The 21,758-nt window shown below is 37.1% G+C and overlaps 2 protein-coding genes across 2 annotated transcripts in view; one reads left to right on the top strand and one right to left on the bottom strand.

Moving 5' to 3' along the window:
* Positions 1 to 3,356: 3,356 nt before the first annotated feature.
* On the bottom strand, positions 3,357 to 5,665 carry LOC123317922. The gene is made up of 2 exons (XM_044904551.1): positions 3,562 to 5,665; positions 3,357 to 3,508 (listed from the first exon to the last, which is right to left on the bottom strand). Exons 1-2 carry the CDS (start codon positions 5,627 to 5,629, stop codon positions 3,489 to 3,491), a joined length of 2,088 nt encoding a protein of 695 aa, XP_044760486.1. The 5' UTR covers positions 5,630 to 5,665; the 3' UTR covers positions 3,357 to 3,488.
* A 6,151-nt stretch (positions 5,666 to 11,816) lies between these two features.
* Positions 11,817 to 21,758, top strand: part of LOC123316628 (extracellular serine/threonine protein CG31145) — a 138,218-nt gene continuing 128,276 nt past the window's right edge. Inside the window, exon 1 of the mRNA XM_044902805.1 lies at positions 11,817 to 12,058. The gene's annotated coding sequence lies outside the window, so the exon portion shown is untranslated. The remainder of the gene's footprint in view (positions 12,059 to 21,758) is intronic.

Raw genomic sequence — 21,758 nt, 5'->3', positions numbered from 1 at the left:
AATTACTTCCAGGGTCATTCGACCATAAATGAACTTTTGCTGGTAACTTTTCCCCGTCTGCAATTGAATGATTTCAGATGTGAAAAAGCAAACCTTTTTCCCTTATCTAAAATGAACTCATAACACACAGCCATTCCACAGCTATTATTGGCAACTTCCAGTTGAATTTGGCATGATTCTTATTCCGAAAACGGTATTCGAATCAAAAATCGCCATTTTGTGGGATTTTCCTTTATGAAATGTTGTCGGAAATGAATTGATTCCAATTTCATGACTGACTTGATCTGAGTTTGTTCAGAAACAAAATGACTGATGAAAAATTTGATAATGAACACATTTATGTCGATTTCATCGAACCAAAGTGCAGGGAAATATAAATTGGATTTAGTTATATTATACATATAATTATTCCAGAAAAGACAGATACTCAATACCTGGTAATCTATTTCCTTTCATATTGTCATAATCATAGTGCTGCGAAAATGATGAATTATTGAAGAGGACACACTAATTAGTTAATTCACTTGCATAAAATATGTCTGATAATATTTTACGCCCTCTCGTGTACCCACATTATGGTTTATTTTTCTGATTCCATTTCAGTTATTCAATTGTGTTTCACTGTAACAACTTGCAGAAAAAATGTGACAAAGTAGCTATAAAACTTTATAGAGTTATCTAGAGATTATTGCGCTCAATAGGTGCGATCTACGTGGTAGCGGGAGTATATTTTAAATAGGTGCATGTACAGGGTGTTTCACGAGTGGTTGCTCATATCTAAATCCTTTCAGTTGACTTCCAATAACCCTTCAAGATGGCAGATGCAATTTCTAGATAATCAGGACAGTCCTCAGAATATTGAGATCCTTCTTTCAAATATCGAAATCTATATCTTTTTGATCAAAGTCAATTTCCACTTCGCTAAAGAAGCAACTCTCCTGAAACCTAGATGACCCTCATTCTCCATTACTCGCAGTTTTACCCAATTTAGTTTATAATCTTTTTGTTGTTGTCTATTTATCATGTTTGTTGGTTGATAATTGTTCTATCATTTTGAATGTATGTAATTTATCATTGTTATTTGCTGTCATTCTTATTGCATCTTTTTTGTATATAGCCTTGAAAAAGTTCGAATATACGGACGAAACGTCGGCATTAGTTCAACTTAGTCTTGTTCTTCTTCATCACCTGTCCTAGCTCCTGTAAATATACTCAGCATTCTCCATTACGTTATCGCCAAACCTTTCGTGAAATAACCTGTATACCAGTATAATGAATGATTTAAGGGGATTTGAATTTAACTCGCTACTCGCTAAATAAGTATTCTAAAAGTTACAGGATAATGAACAGACAATCAAGATATCATGGCATTTTGTCAGACAAAACTTTCAGCAGTTTTTTCTGGTATTGAGTTTAGAAGAGTTAAATTGCAGCCAAGAGACAAAAACGACAATAAAAAAATTGAAAACTTGGCCCTTGGCAGAGGCAATAGCTGAACCACATTATTTTGTTATTTAGCGTGTTCATATAAGTATCTATGTATTTCGTTCTTCTCGTTATTTGTATGTTTAGTTATTTTAAGTTTTTTCATTTCTCTGTATATTTAAATGACAAGCAATGCCTTGCTATAGGCAGGATTCAATCATCTACGTCTGCATCTACGTTTTCAAGGCACTGGACCTCACTTGTATAAGTAAATGTGCCATTTTCCAATCTAATTTTCCCTTGATATAATTTTAGATCGTAAAACTACCGATGAATTTGTATCTCATCTATTTTAGATGGTATAATATGTGTACATAAAGCAGGGCAAATGGAACATGAACACAATAAAAGGCTATCTGTTCTGGAATTTGAACTTGAATTTAAGGAATATTTTCAATTTGTGATTTGAAGTTTTCTGAATAGTCAACAAAAATTTTACCTCTTCATTGTAATAAAAGAAGGAATCGAACAGAGAATTTTATTTCTAATGGAGTTTTAATGAAAAACCATTATGTTATTACTATCATCATTACATGCACGATTGCCGATCCGATATTGATTCTGTGATTAAACAATTTCATTTTCATATATTTTATTTTTGATAATATAAATCGATTATGGGTACTTCTGAAAGTTGGGTGAGTAAATATTCCAGCCATCTCTGATCCATTATAGAATATATGAGCAGTGAAAAATCAAGAAAATTATCTCTATCTTTTATTGAATTTAGAATTCGTAGAGGAATTAGATATATTTCTAGCACTCATTTATGTTACTTCAACCAGTCTTATTTTGACCGAAAAAAATTGGTTAATTCATGGAAAAATTGCAGAGGAAGAATTGCATCGTATGAATTACTACAAGATCAAAAAAAGCTGAAAATCTACAATTCTGAATATTTTTACGAATTGAATTCGTCTGATGAAGGAGACTCCGAAACGTTACGAAGTCTAATCATTTTAAAGTTCCATTCCCTATTCATATAGTACAAAATTAATATAGTGATCACTGAAAACGTTAAATATCCATATTGAGATCGTGTTGACGTTCATTAAGTTAATTTTTCAACTGTCAACTTGGGCGCGAAATTTGACTTCCGTTTAGTTTTCTTGATTTTCCAAATATCCAGGAAACTTTTCCGAATTTTTTTTCCGTTGAAACTTTCAAGGAAGTATATGGAAGATTTTGAAGAAAAAATGAATAAAAACGGTTCAGCCGTTTCTAAGTGAGGCGATGACAACGCAAAAGGGGGTCCATTTTCATTTACAACTAGCTGACCCAGAAGACGTTGACTGCCATAGTGCAGAATGCGAGGGGTAAATATCTGGCCAAAATGTTGTACACCATAAATCCTTTGTTGGAAATAAATCCCTAGAAATCCTAATAAATCCCTTGAAATCCTGGTAAGCTACCAATAATTTCCTATAAATCCTAATAAAAGCCCTAAAATCCTTATAATTCAGAAAAAATCCCTATAAATCCCCATAAATCCGAAGAAATCCCCGTAAATCCTATGTAGGTTTACTTATATGTAGCTTGTTTTTAAGTTAAAGCTGGCAAATTGGGCTTAGACGCGAGTGAAAGGACTAGTAATAAGATGCATTCAAAAATTTAAAAAATTTTTTATTAGCAACCCTTATGTAGTAAACAAGACTAACTAAAATACAGTATTATTCGCTGTCTATATTTTCTAATAATAACTAATAATATGTCATCACTTCTGCTTTTTATTAGAGTAAGCAATATTAATCTGACTCAACACGTCTTCAGTGATATTGAAAATACCCGATTCTTTCTCCTTTATTGCTATAGGTCCGAAAAATATATATTGTGTTTCTACATTTGACAAATCTTCTTTCCCAGGCCATTTAAATTCACATTTCTTTCTTTTATTCTGTTTTAAAAATGTGATTTCGACTATTGGATTATCGGCAGTACCATCAATATGCCTCAGAAGTTTTCCAATAAACCATCCTTCGTCATAATATACGGCATAATATTTATTATTCTCTAAGAAAATTGTCAAGCTCGATGAACTGGAATGTTGGGGGTAGTATTTTTTGTCTGAATTTTTTCCTTGATATTCGCCTTCATTAAAGTTAATTCCAATACCAGCTTCAGAGTCATTTTCAGAGAACGTTTCTGTACTTGGACTGTCGTCATATTTTATGATGGTATCATCTTCAGAACTATCTGAGATATCTCCAGAGTTCTCTCTCTTACCTCTCTTCGAGCTTCTCTTTATGTATGTTCCTTTGGATTTTAATGAATTCAACTTTTTGCGACCTACTTCTAGTGCCCTTTGAGGTCTTTCTGTACTTTTTACAACAAAACGTTGTAGTCTGTCTGTACTAACCCTATTTTTAGTTTCCTCTAGCAACCAACAGAGCGAAGATTTTCTGATAATTTTCGATTTATTTCCAACAGTGACTCGGACATATGGACCATCTTCAATTTTGTCATCCATTAATTTCTGATCATAACTTCTCAGAATTAAGTTATCCATAACTCCGACACTCGATATGTTGCACAAATCCTTGAACAAATGACTATTTGGATTGTTCAAGTCATCGCCGTTAATTTCTTCATTTTCAATTGGTAGAGAAGTGAAATGTTGAAGCCTCGGTTGAAGCTGATTTGGTGAAACATTTGGTGAACCTCGGTATGAACTATCACTGTTGTCGATCATGTTGTCGTCGATCTGTATATCCTCTTCATCTTCTAGACTTTTATCCTCGCTTTCATCTTTTACAAGGTCTTTTAATGGTGGAATTGTAGCATTATACATGGTGTTTTCTTCTACAAACATGCCAAGTTCTCGCGTATGCGCTAGAGCATCTTGTCGTGCACGCTCGACTGCGTCGGCTATCATAGTATCCGTATAGTGTTTTAAATCTGTAAACACCAGCGAATTCGTGTCAATATTCATTTTCTCTTGCCGTTTTTGTTCCCTTGGAAATGAAATGACATTGTTCAGATCGTGTATAATATTATTTACTGTCTTAATTCTCTCTAAACGCCTCAAAATATCTTTAACATTAAAGTTAATCACCGTCGAATACGTGGAGGTCATGGATCTCATAGTCCTAAACGTCTGTTCACATTTCTGGCTTCCAAAAAGTACAGGTAGAAACATGTCGCTTGATAGAGATGGATTTTCACGAATGTTTACGACAATATTAATTAATGAGTGTGCATTCAACTCTATGCAAGTATAGCAGTTTGATGAAATGAAATGCTCTCCGATTTTGTATTTGTTTATTGTAAGCCACTGACGCCAAATTCTAAGAAAGAAAACGCAATACCACATTGAATAAATTCGATGCGTTACATCTATTTTGGGATCTAAAAACGAATCAATAACTAAACGCATCAATTTTAAATAAGCAACGATGCCTTTATTCTGTGGATCCCTCTCTATCAAATCAATAACGTGATTTGAACATAATTTCTCTGCGGCTTTAAAATTCATCTTGTCTTCTAATTTTAAATCAGATTTTGTTAACAAGTGTTTGTCCTTGGAGTGCTCTGCGATCAGTTGTTCCAGTTGTTTAGCAGTTGCATAAAAATCACCAAACCTTAACTTGATTTTTTCATTAAGCAATCTAGTACGTAACTTGGTGGCTATATGTACCGTATCTTGAACATAAGAAGCGCAGTCTTCTGTAGAGTAATTTGCTTTAAACCATCTCCATTCTGGTCGTGATGAATCTTTAGTAGAAGACAATTGAGCGCCTTGCCTCATTGCCTTCAGAAGACGTGTATCTCCATCAGATCCAAAACCCAATACAGTAGCACCTCGCTCCTTCAAATTTAATTTGATATGTTGCCACCTTTTCGTAACATCGGCGGCTGTGAATCTGTTATCTGTGCCGAAGATTGCAAGACAATAACCTGGCGCATTTTGTGATATAGGCTGGGCCATAATTACATAGGCATAATTTGATCTTATAGCGTTTTCAAAGTGGTCCTGAATTGCTTTTGCAGATGTTGCTAAAAACGTGTCTCTTGCCGGTATTCCATCGACTAATGGCATCGTGAATCCAACTAACTTATTAGTCCTCGGATCATACTCAATTTTACTGGTTACTCTAGTTGCGTCCTCACTAATCCACAAAACTTTAGGTAAATTTCTTTGCTCCATAAACTGACAAAGGCCATCAAAGTCGAAATACCCTTCCTCTGTGTTAGGAGAATTTTTTGCAACAAATTTATTCAAACAGCTTATGGATGGTAAAGTGCTCTTCATATTTTCGTAGAGCGTTTCGTATAGCAGTCTCCCCCCTACATAAAATAAATATAATGAAAAGTATTTAATTCTGTCATGATATGTATTCCGATATTTTGACTGGCTAGAGTTTTTGGCAGACAAATCAAACAACCAACGCAAAAGTTGGCCTGGTGAGTTGGTATCATCTTGATCTTGAGGTTTCTGTACAGTAGACTCAAAATTGACTAAAACACTTTGTAGTTGCATTCCCAGCTCATCTTTTCGTTCGATGATATTTTTAGTGAAATTGCAAACTTCATCGACGACAGAAAAATAGGAAGTGATGCAAGTTTGGTTATTCCCAGAACTAGAAATTTGGCTCAATCGTTTGCGTTTAGCCCTTTCTAACCTTTGATACTTTGGAGATGACCATTTAGATAAAGTGTGGGATAAGGTTGACGATGAGGTTTGAATGCTCGAGTGGACCATATTCAAGTCATTGGAAGACACCGAGGAAGACACCGAAGCGGACTCTTTAGGAGTATATATTTTGCTTTGGTTACTTTGAATGCATTTCTGAATGAGATAACTATCGTCCCAACTATCTCTGGATGTACTCGCCTGTGGCTTCGATATGTCCTTACAGGTTTGATAACTTTCTCGAATAACTTGGTTGGATACAATGTTGATTTTGGGTGCATTTTCTAGTTCCTCCGAGACTTTATCTTCAACAGGGGATGTGTCGGCAGAGGTCACTGTTGAAGATCTTTCAGGAGTTATAAGAATCATATTATCCACGAGATTATCCAGCTCATTTGGCTTTTCACGAGGCTTTTCACGCAGTTCTTCATCATCTCTAGTGAGGATATTTACAACTTCCCTAACTTTTGTTTCAGTTGATAGGTTTTGTCTCGAGTTTTGTTGAAGAAAAGTGGTCAAAAGATTTTGTCGAGGTGGAACTCGGTGTGGACTCAATTTTTCCTTCAGTTTTTCCTTGCAGTCTCGCTTGCAGTATTGGTATTGCGTAGGTGTGGCATCAAATTGCTTTAAGTGTGTCATAAGATGCTTGTAAAAGTTACCATATACCCATCTCGGAGCAAGATTTTCTTTTTTGGGTACCCTCAAAATTTTGTGTGAAGTTTCACAAAAGCATCGCATTATACAACATACTTCATTCCGCTGACCATACCTTACCTCAAATACAATTCGTGAATAATTATCTTTCAAAGTATTCCAAACATCAACATTTGAACATTTGCCCTTCAGCCAATTTTTTACAGTCATTGAAACAAGGCGAGTCTCATTCGTGAAGTCGATTATCTTATCCCGAGTCTTATTCTGAGAAGCGCCTTCAACACCACCTGCAAAATAAAATTATGTATAAGGTAAATAAATCATTCGAGAAAAACAGTATTCTTCGGTTTAGGGCGGGTGCAGAAAATAATATGGATTATTGAGTTACCGTGTATATAGATAGGTAGACACTTAGACAAAGATTATCCAAGAACTTTCAATTTAATCTGGAACCGAGTCTGGCACTCACATTTATTTATTTATTGAAAATGAATATTTCCTTGTCGTTATTTTCAGCATATGCCTAATGATAAGTATTGTATTAAATGACCTATATTAGAAAGAATAGGCCAGAAAACTAACTGTCGAAAAATATGAGGGTACAGAAGTCAGAAAAAGTCATACGTATCTGAAGACGGTAACTCGATAAATGGATCTATAATCAAATAAAAATTATATTAAGAGGAATTTATTACCTTCATTACTACTCGATGTTTGCTTTGCCGATATGCTATTATTTTTAGATGATAGGGCATTATTTTGATCAGAATATTTGTTTTTGAAGAATTCGGCAATGAGAAATATGGTTTTTCTTTGCCCTGGAACAAACTTAAAGCATTCTTTTTTCTGATGAAATAACCCATAGTAGGATTGATATTCTCTTTCTTCAATCACTAACGGCGCTGTTTCGCGCATAAAGTTTTCCATATCAAGCAGATCTTGATCGCAAATATTTCGTAGTACCAACGGATTATTGAAGCCATTAATCGATAAAACATTTTTAATCACTGGCGAAATGGCGATATTCAAAGCATTTGCCACCTCAACAAAAACGTCTTGCCTAATATCCTCCGATTCCTGCCCGGTTTCCTCCATTGGTTATTGTTCTTTAGGAAGCCAGCAGCTCAGTTAACGATAACCTTGAATCCTAGCTAGAATCCTAAATTGTAAAAGGAAAATTTTAATTCACAAACCACTGAGGTTTCAAAGAAATCAATGAAAACTAAAGTGAAAATGAGAAAGCCTCGGAGTCTAGAGCCGCCAGGCGTGGGAAACGGGTCTACGAGTGAATTTTTTACGACTACTTCCGAAACTCGTTCTGATATAAAAAAAACAGTTTGAGAAACACGCTGTAAAAAAGGATTTAACATCGTAAAATAAAAGAAGAATTCCTGCAGTAGTCGCTCGACCACGAATCCCTATGAACATTATGATCGTTACAGTGAGTTTTATTACGAAAAAAAGTCTTAAAAAAACAACAGGCCGTCGTGGGGCTATCTGAGATGACGATATTATATCGTATTCTCATCCAATATAGACACTTAAGTGAAGCTAATAGGAAACCTGTCAAAAGTTGAATACAAGATTTCACTCTGCGAACTGGACATAAACCTTGTTATGAAGAAGATTAAATGGATAAAACTCACCTTAAGTTCCACTAAGGGTGTCAAGGGTTTTTAACTCACTAATTGATCACTATAAATCACCAGAAATAAACTGAAATAATAATAGTTGTATCATTAATATTCTCTCGCATAGGCTGAACTAGTGGCCATTGCGTGCCGAAGACATGCGTAAATATCTAAAATGTAATGTAATTGGTCGAGATCCTCGAACGATGGACACGTGGTAGGCGATTGCTTCTGCGCAGTATATGATCATTTGAATCCTGGGTAAATCCTTGGTAAATCCTCGATAAATCCTTGGTTATCAATTGTAAATCCTTTTAATTCCTCATAAATCCTCATAAATCCTCATAAATCCCCGTAAATCCTCATAAATCCCCGTAAATCCCTGTAAATCACCGTAAATCCCACAGACTGTACACCATAAATCCTCAGATATTTACCCCTCGGCAGAATGTTTTGTTATTGAAGTTAAATGATAGATAAAAAATTGGGTGGGAATATTATGAACAAACTCACATGATGATTCAATAATTGATAACCAATACGTTGAACGTTAAATCAATTCAGAGAAATCGTTTATTTGTCAACTGTCAACAGCCACCAAGTGTCAATCACTTTTTCGTGGAGTTTAGACTACCCATCATACACAGTTCGAATTTCGTTTGGTTTTCTTAATTTTCCCAGTTGCCCAGTGGCAACTTTTTTTAATTGTTTTTCTGTTGTAACCTTCTACGAAGTATGAGGAAGGATTAAAACAGAATTTCGTAAAATCGGTCGAGTCGTTTTCAGGTTGTATGATGACAACGAAAAACAAGGCTGCATTTTCATTTATAAAGATAATATATGAAAATCAGGTGAGATATTTTGGAAATAATCTTATTACAATTAGTGATTCACTGATTGCTGGGTGTGTTGGACGGATAAACCAAACCTGCCACTGCGACCAAGCCGTCTATTGTAGCACAGAGGCAAGCTCGTAGAGCTAGATCTCTCCCTCCAGTAGGGATGGGCAAACGTGAAAAAAATATCGATATATATTGTATCGATATTTCTCAACAGTATCGATATATATCGTGAAAAAATATCGATATTTCGATATATCGATATATTAGAATATTCGGGATGAAACACAGATTTGGACAAGTGTTATCAATATTTTTATTATTTGAATATATGGGTTTAACGATATATACCAAATTTGTGGTTACCCATGAGCTTTATTAAAATATTCGGAATGAAGCACAGTTTTGGAAGTGTTATCAATATTTTTACAAAACTAATATCAATTACTATTCTAAGTGCAAATTGCACGTGCACTTCTTTTCTTTTCGTTTAGAACTACTGTCACAAAGCGTTACAATGATCTACCCGTACCGTAGATACATTGAACTCTATGGGAATCCATAGAGTTCAATGCGTAGATACGAAGGATTGAACTACGAAGTTAACCCAATACACAACTCATTGTCGTGGTCGTTATACCTACTACACACTAAACACATCAGATCAACGATGTGCGACACATGGAAAAATATCGAAATTTGATACTTCGAAATAAATATCGATAGTCGATAGTATCGGAATTCGAAATATCGACGATATTTATCGATTATTTTTTTAAAAAATATCGATATTTCGATATATCGATATTTTTCGCCCATCCCTACCCTCCAGTCCCATCCTACTCAAAAAGGAGTTGATGTCGGAGGGGAAGTGATTCTTGAGTTCCTCAAGTCTGACCCTGTCTGCCGCCGAGCAGTCACAGAGGATTTGCTCAATCGTTTGGTCCTCCTCTAAGCAGAGTCTGGAGAGCGGGTCATTGACGATGCTGAGTTTTTTAAGATGGGCTCTGAGTCTACAATGTCCTGTGAAAACCGCCATGATAGATATCATATTGGTTCTGGAAAATCCTAGCCAACGACTATGGTGCATGGGCTGGAAGACACTGAGATGGCCCTGTGCGAGTGACGCAGTCCAGGACTGTAGCGCCAGTATTCCAGGACCTTTTGCCTTATTCAGCTGTTGTTCCGTTCCCTCATTAAGGAAATGGAAATTCCTATACTTGGTTCTGGGCCAATATGCGCTGATGCTGCGTTTTCTCTGGCTAGAGCATCCTATACTTCGTTGCCTCTGAAGCCAGAGTGTCCAGGTACCCAAATCAGTTCCAGTCTGTTCAAACTTCCCAATTTGGAGAGTTTAGATCTGCATTCAAATACCTGTGCCGAGTTACATTTGTCTGCTGCGAGAGATTTAATGGCAGTTTGACTATTCGTTAGGATTTTTACTGCCCTACTCTTCCAACCTATGTTAAGCAACTTTCCCAGAATAGCATATCTCATATTGGTTCTAGAAAATCCTAGCCAACGACTGGTGTATGGCCTGGGAGGCACTGAGATGGCCCTGTGCAGTGAAGCAGTCCAGGACGGTTGCGCCAGTAACTACTTCAGGACCTTTTGCCTTATACAGCTGTTGTTCCGTTCCCTCATTAAGGAATTGGAAATTCCTATACTTGATTCTGGGCCAATATGCGCTGATGCTGCGTTTTCTCTGGCTAGAGCATCCGATACTTCGTTGCCTCTGAAGCCAGAGTGTCCAGGTACCCAAATCAGTTGCAGTCTGTTTAAACTTCCCAATTTGGAGAGTTGAGATCTGCATTCAAATACCTGTGCCGCGTTGCATTTCTCTGCTGTGAGAGATTTAATGGCAGCTTGACTATCCTTTAGGATTTTTATTGACCTACCTGTCCAACCCATGTTAAGCAAATGGTTGGCGCATAGATCAATGGCGAAGATTTCTGCCTGAAATGCTGTCGCCCACTTTCCCAGAGTGGCACTGAGTTCATCCAGAGGTCAACGACTGTAGACTCCGGCTCCAGATCCCTGTCTGGTTCTGGAGCCATCAGTAAACCAGCAAGGTCCTTGTAGATAGAATTCCTTGTGACGGTGCCATTCGTCTCTGCTTGGACTCAGAGAACTGAAGGTTCCATCCGTGCTGGTTCTTGTGGTTATTTGATCAGTTCTCATGCCCATCACCTCGTCTGCCTCCAATTGGGGTGCAAGACGATTGGATCTTATCACGATGGAGAATAAAGTGCAGTATTCTCTCGCATAATTTTGCTATCTTCGTTTACCGCGTCAATGTTATAGCCATCGTAATATGCTTTACATATTCTTTACTCTATACTGAGTTTTAAACTTTATACTCAAACCATACACGTTGCTCTTAAACAACCAACGCGATGTTATTGTCGCCCCCCAACAAAGTTTACCCAGCTTTGATGAGACGTCTCGACGTTTTGAACTATGTATATATATATATATATATACATAGATGACGGAAATTCTGCCTCCTCACCTCTCGGAGATCTCCTGTTACGGAACACGCCGCTGGTTAGAAATGCGAGTACGGTCTCCCAAAAACTCACAATTCAGTGTTGATACGGTAGCGCGACCATCAAGGGGGCTCATTGTGGTCCTCTACCTCTGCGATGCGTTAACGCGTTCATTAAGCACGTGGTATCCTTTGACGTTTCAATTAGTAGCTCATTGTTGACGTTTATTGTTTTAATTAGAAGGAAGCAGCCACCTGTTCTGATTGTTCGCAGTGGGGCCATATTTTTGTGTCCGTTATTTATAGAGGAATGGAGATGATATTGTTTCTGGTAGGTTTTGGAGATATTGGCGTCGATATAAGTGTTTCCATGAGGAATATATTTGTTGTTGTTTATCAAAGGCTCAGTCCGACACTTTTATGAAAATTCAAAAAGTTTGAGTACGAAATTATGTTGGCCCTGGTCCAAAAAACTAGGAGTCGAATTTCAATTAGAACAATATTTTGAGTTATCAGTGGATCTATATTTCTAAACAATCACGCTTTTAAGTCTTCAACAGGCTTCATTACTTGTGTTCATCTCAACTCTTGTTGCATATTTCGGCATTAAAAATCATTCATATATTGAACTGTTTATGCTTATGCAACAAATTACAGGAAAATGAGGAAATGAATCTTGATGAAGTTGAAAGACGAAACTTCAATACAGAAATCAGCAAAGCGTAGAAATTCCTCATGTGGAATTGAAATGAGTACAAAAAAACATGAGTCTTTAATTAAAATATCCCACATTTAATTTTTCTTGGTTCCTTCAGATCGTTCACTAAAAACTCCGAGCAGATTCGGTTCAACAAAATCGCTCGTTTTCATTAGAATTCTCATGGAATAATTGATTCCATTACCATAAAACGAATAATGAACCGATAAAAGATATTCGCTACACTTTGAAAATTGAAAAAACGGGCTATTTCAATAATTTCGAAACGAATTTTTCCGAAAAGTGAATAGAATTTGTAGATTTTCTGTTTAAAGCGTGATCTGACTAGATTAGTATCAAATAAAAGTCATTAAAGGCAGTTTGCGATACAAAAACATATGTGGACAATTGAAATGAAATAAATTATCCATTGTTATCATTTCTATTGTTTTCAGTTAGTTATTTTTAGGAACGAATATTTTGAATGGAGCATGACTAACCAGGAGGTTAGTTTTAAGAAGGAATTCTTCCTTCTTGGGACCTTTGTAATCCTCTGAAACTGCTCATTTGATTACCAAGTTAGGCAAAAAAGTTTGCAAGTGATGTTCTCGAATTTTTTATATTTTCCAAAGAATAATATGCACTGAACCTATGAAAGATCATTGCAGAACATAAATTCCCAGTAGAAACTTTTATAATCGACAAACCGCTAAATCTTTTCCGGATTTTTCTGACTCCAACGACACAGATCATCCGATGACTTCTCTAATAAAGGAACGCATCCCTAAGTTCTTCTATGTCGAAGAATCGATAATGCGATGTAAATTTTGAGCTTAACCAGTCAAATTGGAATCCAACGAGCCGCGAAATTGAAGAGGGATTGAAGAAAAAACAGGAAAATATTGACGGCAATTTTCTGAGACGCATCTGAGATGAGAAGTTGACGTATTTGGGGTCTCTGAAGTTGTAGAGAAGTTCGTCGCCATCTTAACCCATTGAGATCCGAATACGTCAAAATCATAGACAAGGGTCATTATTATTATTACATGGCATACATGCACGGTATCAAAATCTGTGGTCCTTCCAGGAGTGGGCGAATTAATGTTTCTATCTTCTGTGTGTAATATTGTCTGAAATATATTTGCCAATGGAATTTGGCGAGAAAAACGACTTGTTCCTTCATTTATCTTTCATGTTTAGATGTCTAAACTGTCAACTGCAAACAGTATTCATTCCATTATTCACATGTTTTTCGTAATACTGATGACCAGTATTTCGGATTCCAAAGGTCGATATCATTGTTTATCGCGCAACCAAATCGAATTCAATTTAATTGAATGTCGACTCCAAAATATCCCATTGTACAAAACATCGTTTACATCAAAGGATTCAATAACCAAATTTTGATTTGTCAACGAATAAATTCAATTCCTCCCATTGTTCGCTCGTGGTCGAGGCAGTCAAAGTAACAACAATATAGAGGAGGCATTTTTTTTCATATATATACATAACAATCAGTCGGTAACATCGCTTCGAATTTCATATTGATATTTGTTTATTATTGTTATTTCAATGGATAAACGCGGAAAATTTGACAGTATGACAGTTACAAATTGGGTTCAATTATTCAGCGAACAACCTGTCTATCTCAGAATAAATAGCTGCGATATGTAGGAAACACCGATATGAGGCAGAAGAATGGAAGGAATTTGCGATCTATTATGGCTATCTAATCTTATCGTACTTCGTCGATACATGTCTGAATTGTCTGAATTCGAGGATTCCGAAATTATAATTTACTGCATACTGTGATGAGGTTTTTGCATTTTTTAATGGCCCATCAAATGTCAATATCCTTTGACATTCTGAATGACAATTTGGAGACATAGACAAGAGTTTCCCTTTCTCTATGGTTGGAGAAAACCTCACAAACATTGCCAATGTATGAAATGGTATGGAAGACCTGAAGTCTTGACCATAAGAAGATCAATTATCTTACAAGATGCACGGAACATTTCAATACAGAAAACAATTTTGATGTGTTCAGTTATTTTAAATAATGCTTTAAAAAGGATTATTTAATATTCAATAACACCAATTTTATGGTCATAAATTGCTACCATTTGATGAGGAATTGAAACTCTTAATAGTATGCTGCGTCTATTGTTTTCCGATTCAGATAATAGTTATTGAAAATTGTGATTATGCCTCTCGAATAATCATTGATCTCATAGGTCAACCATCTTGTGGAAATCTGAACTACTTTAGTTCATCTCTACTCCTCGAGTTTTGTGGTCCAGTTTAGCGCCTAGAGACTGAAAAAGAATTTGATACGGTATGACTTCGAATCATTATTCTAAATATTGAGTGAATTTATTCTAAACCTGATTATTTACCCTTCAAAACTCCTATGGAGGCTAACAAAAAACCTGTTGACTTCCTACACATTCAATTATATCGACACAAATGCAGTATATGCAGTTCTTGATATGGGTGATATGAAATTGTTAAAATTACGAAATCTTGACATGCGAGACATTGAACATTATACCTTCTATATTATTAGAACCTGAATTATACACGAGGCAATGTCTAACGGTGCATGGGCAGGGTTATTTTTTTTCATATTTCACTCGATAGTCCATACAGCATGATATTAATTTGCACTGTGAGTTGTTTCAGGATAATGATTCGAAAAGAACTTGAAATTGAATTGAAATTTACTAGGATATATTGAAAAATTATTAGCTGAAACAAAATTTCAATGTCAAAATATTTTGTTATTCAACATATTATCCTCTTAATTGGGTACGTTTATTACAGCGAAACTGCAACGTCCCTAGACCTTTCAAAAAAATGTTTCTTCTTGCTCTGCAAACCAGACCTCCACAGCTTTTATTACGTCCTCGTTGGATGAATATTTACGACTTTTTGAATTTTATTTCAGTTGAGTAATGAGATGATAGTCGGATGGAGCCAAATCTGTTGAATAAGGAGGGTGTTCTAGTAATTCAAATCCTAAATCACGAATTTTTTGCATGGCAAAATGAGATTTGTGTGCAAGGGCGTTGTCTTACAAAAACAAAACACATTTGGATAGCTTTCCGCGTCTTTTCTCCTTAATTTTTTTCCGTAGAATGGTCAGTAATGTCGAATAGTAATCTCCGGTTATTGTTCTACCCTTGCAATCCCAAAAACTGAAGCAAGAACTTTTCCAGAAGATTTTTGGACAAGAAACTTCTTAGGTCTTGAAGAACCAGAGTGTCGCCATTCCATCGATTGTTGCTTTGTTTCTGGATCGTAGAAATGTACCCAAGTCTCATCCATAGTAACAATTCGGTTTAAGAAGTCTTACATCGTTTTCAAATCGAGCACAGATCGAACGCGATGCTTCTACCCTTGCTAGCTTGTGGTCAACATTCAAACATTTGGGGATGCATTTTGTGTATTCAGTGCTTCAGATATCCGTTTTAGCCCAATTCGACGGTCTGATAAATCATGTCATGAACTGCATCGATATTTTCAAGGACTGACACAGAAACTGGCATTCCCGATTGGTCATCATCTTCAATGGAAAATTTACCTCTTTTGAAGCTTGCAGACATTGATCACCAAGGGTATTAAGCATATCTTCGTAAATCTGCTTACCTCTTAACCCTTTTAAATACAGGTACTTGATCATGACTTGATACTCAAATTTTCGATTTTCACAATTTCGGTGGACATCTTCTTTCTTTTAATTTATTGCGTAACTCTGGTTTACTTTTTTGACCTCAAACTTCACACTGACACTTCTAATGTGTTATTGTTCGTTGCTATGGTAACGCAATATTTTTTTATGCATGGAACTGGTCTAGGCTAACTAGATATCCATACATCCTCGTATGATGAAAAAGGCATCTTTTTTGCATCACTGATATTGTTGCTATATGTTTTAATCCTCTATTTTCCCACAATTTAACAATACGTAGTTTTCGTCTTATATTTCTAATCACTATTATATAATCGTCCTATTGTTACAAGACCACCTACATAATGGAACTGGAATAATTTGGTTCAGCGAGACAATGTAGGAGGATGGCATACAATCTGGCTGATTCCCATAATGGCCGCAATAATTGGATTCTTTAATTAAAGTTTTGTCGCAGTGAGGACATGTTAGAGCAAGGCTATGCACCTTGTCCTGCTGGATGTAACCATTCAGTTGGTTTGTTCGATGCTCAAAATTCTCTGAAGGTGCGTGTGCTGTTTCAAGTTGTCTTTATGGACCAGCTATCTACTATTTACGGTGGTAGAGTGTAGTAAGTTGAATTGTTGCATCGACCCAATCATTTTCAATTTTTTTATTTTTACATCTACAAAAAATTTCAGCGTAAGAACTGATGAGGTTCTTTTGTTGACAACTGTTCTGTGAGATTCTTCGTTTTCTCGTCAATTTTTTTTCGTATTTGTAAGGTTTTCTCCTAGTTCAGTTTCCAGTGAATAAAACAACTAACAACTATTCAATTTTTACTGGTGAAGTGTTCTTTTCAAAGTCAACTTGCTGCAAACTATGCCATTTTCGTGAATGCAATGAGGAAATTCAATTTATATCGTTCTTTATAAAGCTTCTATCCTCTTTTTCCTCTTCGTCATTGAACCTGCATGTGTATCATATTCAGCCAGTTCATCCGCAATAAGACACAATACTTTCCCCACATTTTAAATTAGATTATCCACGGGAAGCAGCACTCCTGGGGAGGATCGCCTTTCTTTTTTCCCTCCCAAGGCCCAAGAAACGTCCAAACGCTTCTTGGCTGAAGTAATTATCTGCAAAATAGTATCCCTGGGGAGGTGTTAAGTTTCTACCAAACAATAAATTTCAGTGGTGTACAGGGAAACGTTTGTCTCTTGTTGAAAAGACCTAGGTATACCCAATTTTCGTATCAGTAACGCTAGTTTGCAGCCATGGTAGGTTCAGCCCAAACTACAATATCACACATTTTACATTACATACCTTCTACCCCATTTTTCGAAATATTTCAATTTTGTGAATCGGTATACTGTTTTTAAATTCGGTTGAATAACACTCGCTTTTAGTTGAAACTAGTTAAATCTAAATGCTTTTGTTGCAAGACTTGCAAAACATGCAAGGGGTGGAAATACCAAGTATTAAATCACTTATCAGCATTTCGGTATTTTGAAAACTGTTCATTTCTCTTCTTTCACATAAGATTCGGTGAAATCCTGAATTTTTCTTCCATATAATGTGTCTTGTTTCGTTCAAAACCTTCCCGAGAGAACATAAAAAATAAATTATAAAGTCAATGTAGAATTAACTTTCATCAAAATTGAGATTTTCAGAATGTGCGTTAATTTTTTTGCGCAGTGTAAAACCAGTTCCACGTTTAAACATTACCTAATGGAAAGAACTATACAGGGTATATGCTGTACAAGAATTCCTATCGTTCGACAGTAACAATATCATATCCTTTTATTTATTTCTCCACTGAGTTCCGCCAAGGAAATACATAAATATAATTATTGCGGGAAGGTAGGGGCAAGGGTTATTGAAAATGATTGTTCCACATAGCATCACTAGCATTCTCAAAATGGCCATATATTCCCAGCAAATGAGCCTCCTGCATGATGAATTATTGTATGTTGCAAAGACTAGAATATCCTGCATGATATGTTGGCTGCTAAGTACACCTAGGTCGACCTCCTATTACGCCATATTTTAAAATTTATTTCCCGTTAGTTTGGTGCGCCTCCTTCAGTGGAATATTATAGGAGGAAAGACACAATTTTCATGGGGCAACATCGTACACGTTCATAGAGAATGAATGTTTTATTGGACCGGTATATTTCTGTCTTATAGTAAAATGCATTTGCACGAAAGAAGAAAGAAACCGAAATTCAGAAAAAGGTGGAACGCTCTTTCTACCCAAAATAATCTACAATCTACAATTATCACTCAATGATTCGTTTGGCCCCTGCGCTGCATAGGAGCTGTTGTACAGGTTAATTGGATTCACTGTGATCAAACTTTCTAGATTCTAGATTTTAGGGGTAGCGTTGCACTGTGACCTCAAGATCTATCGTGCCTTCCATCAGAGCTGTTTTCACCACTATATCTTCTACAGCTAGCCAGCCAGTTCCAGAGTTCTCATCTGGGATGGCGTTCAAAGCATTTTTTGCGTTGGCTAGCAATGATCTGTAGTTTCATCCTCCTTCCCACAGAATCTGAACTCGTCAGTTTCTGCCACATCCATTCCCATTAGCCGGTTAGCTTTCCGGGAACTGCGACCATGTAGATCTTTTGTTCTCTACCCTACTCATTCATAGTAACAGAAGGAGGTCGTCAGTGGTGTTGATCAAACCAAAAACATCCTTAGGTGCCTTGGCCGTTACCTCCAGGTAACGAGCCAAGTATCCAGGATCGGTTTCCCCATATGAATCGTTTTTATGGCAGCCAGCTCTGGACCTTTGCATACCATGTGTTCAGCTGTTTCTGTTCATGATCTACAGAGCCTACAAATCCCATCTGCTGACTTTCCCATACTGTACAAATGATATTTGTCCCACCATCATCCAAAGCTCAGTTCGTGACACCTTCAGCAGCTTTCTGGTATAGGTCGGTGAAATCATCACGAATTTCTTTGACTGAGTATGTCCAGGGGTGTTTCTCCAGAGGTTCATTCTGTTGTTCAACTCCCATTGTTGGACCACTGCCTTATATTAGTCCACAGAAAGGCTCAGGTCCAGCAGGTGTGAACCTTGATGCTGTTTTTGCAAGTTCATCGGGTTTTTCATAACCTTCAACACCACAATGCCCTGGTACCCATAGTAGAATCACTTTATTGCCATTGGCCAGTTGATTCATGGTATTACGTCAATCCTATGTCGACTGAGATCTCTGGCAGAGTGATTCCAGGGACCTGGCTGTCCGTGGTCATATGGATATGCACGACTGCGACAGCTGCAAGAGAAGGCCTATAAACAACAATCAAGGATCTATACAGCCTATATGGATTTAAGTAAGGCCTTCGACGCCTTGGAGTACCCGAAAAATTCTTAGCAGTGTGTAAAAGCCTCCATACCAACAACACTGCTAGAATACAGTATAATCTCTACAACCGACCATTTTTTAACCAACTCTGGAATAAAACAAGGCTGCGTGTTAGCGCCTTTACTGTTCAATATTTTCGTCATAGCTGTCTCGATAATTGCTGACATGAGTATGCCTGTAAGAGGTGATCTACAGATGATGTTGGACACCTATAAACATATATACGAAGCTGTAGGCCTTAGACTCAATATTGACAAAACCAAAATCCTGGTAAGTCCTCCAGATAGCCTTCAAACAGATATCAGTCTGGAAAATGAAACTCTAGAAGAGGTCGAGCAGTTCAAATACTTGGGAAGCTTCATAAATACTAGGGCTAACCTGGACACGGAAATACACAACCGTATCAATTCGGCAACGCGGGCATTCTGGAAGCTAAAGGACAGAGTGTTTCAAAATCACGACCTCAATCTGAAGACCAAGACAGCTGTTTACAAAGCAGTGGTCCTCCCAACGCTTCTTTACGGAAACGAAAGTTGGACTCCCCACATTAAACAGTTTGAACAAACGCAACAACGTCATCTAAGAAAAATAATGCACATCGGATGGTCCCACAAAGTTTAAAATGCAGAAGTCTTGCAGCGCGCGAGTTCTATAACAATTGAGACTCAAGAAACGAGGGCCCGAATAAGATGGAGCGGCCACATTCTGAGGATGCAAGACATAAGACTCCCCAAAATAGCTCTGTACGGCTAATTCACATAGGGAGCTCGGAAACCAGGAGGCCAGTATAAGCGGTTTAAGGATATACTGCATCAATCCCTAAAATCAGTTAATGCCAATCATAACTGGGAACAATTAGCGTTAGACAGATCAGAGTGGAAGTCTTTGGTCCACAGCTATAATGGAGACTCGAGAAGAATACATCGGCGGCCAGATCTGGTTGGTGACTATCCATGCCCGGAGTGTGGAAGGATCTGTAGGTCACGGTTGGGTCTCTTCAGTCATAGGAGGGCACACAGTCGCAAGTAGCCCTAAGAAATTATAAGTTTGATCGCACCGCACCGATAGTCTTTTTGTAGATTTATTCTCGGTAACGAGATTCAGCAATGAATGAAAGATATACGCCCTTTTGAGGTTCATTTTAAGACAGTCCTGAGCGCATCTCAGTTACCCCGAATAGTTTAATAGAAAAAGCCTCGAAATCCGAGTCAAACTGAAAACTGAAAATTTAAGAGGGTTTCCTCATTCTTAGGAGACTGAAAACCTTACCTCTAGTTACCTTCACGAACTTCCTCCAGTATCGCTCTATCATTAAAAGTTCTGGAGATAAACTACCTCAAATCGTGTATTAACCAGCGCAGAATAAATTCGAACGTGTGCCGTAAACGTTCGAAAAACTTTTTCTCCTCATTTCGATCATCGGACTACGAATCGAATAAACAAATTTCTCAGAACATGCAAAACAGGAACTAACTCAATCCTCTATTCTGCGAAAAACGAACAGAGAGACGGGAAACTCATAAATACGGAATAAGCGTTCGATCAACTTTCATAAATTCGAATATTTCCGACCGGATAAATTTGCCAAGACCCTCGGCGCGACTCGCCCAATATATTGCCACTTGAGCCTCCGTCAACTCGCCTTTATCTCGGTTGCATCCGATGCAAGTCTGAGAGAGTAATACGGCATATTTCTCGTTATCGTTCGGATTCCGGAAACTTCTGTTTTATCGGAATATTCCAGGAAGTTGTGAACTGTAACAATTCCGCATTTTTACCAAGCCGTTATCTTGCATTTCGCGGCTCTTCCTATCGATAATGGGGCGATGTCGAATTTTTGAAGAGATTGGGTACCTACCTGTTCTCTAGATTGAATTCTTCGATTTGAGGATCACTCAATTTCAGAGTCTAGAGGTTGAATTAATATCCGCAGTTTCAGAATATCTGTGTCTAAACAGTGACAGTTCTGCCGTAATAGAGTCTCTTCCTTTCTACTCAACTCACCTGTTTTACATTACTAAAATCATAGAGTTCTTCAAAATCAGCTGCCACATTTTCACACACTTCCTACGCAACTCTAAAAACCCACCGATTTACAGGGATAAAAACTAAGATCAGTCAAGCCAAAATTGCAGTACAAGAGGTGGAATGGACAAAAATCAGTAAAAAGATTTTTCTCGGAATGATATTCAAATAGATGTGAAAGGATATTTAAACTACGGAATGAAATTAACGGAATTTTAACCAAGACGTACACTTAACGGACATTGAAGTCTGGACTCA

This window comes from Coccinella septempunctata, chromosome 7 (genome assembly GCF_907165205.1).
Source record: "Coccinella septempunctata chromosome 7, icCocSept1.1, whole genome shotgun sequence".
NCBI lineage: Eukaryota > Metazoa > Arthropoda > Insecta > Coleoptera > Coccinellidae > Coccinella > Coccinella septempunctata.
The sequence above is the reverse complement of the archived record's forward strand: the minus strand, read 5'-3'. Positions and strand labels throughout refer to the sequence as shown.

What these genes read in the sequence shown, in the direction of transcription:
- LOC123317922 (XM_044904551.1), bottom strand. Translation starts at nt 5,629, where the DNA reads ATGGAGCAAAGAAATTTACCTAAAGTTTTGTGGATTAGTGAGGACGCA. An exon ending in TAATGAAGGCGAATATCAAG is followed by an intron (nt 3,509 to 3,561) that starts GAAAAAATTCAG and finishes TCATCGAGCTTG; the next exon opens with ACAATTTTCTTAGAGAATAA.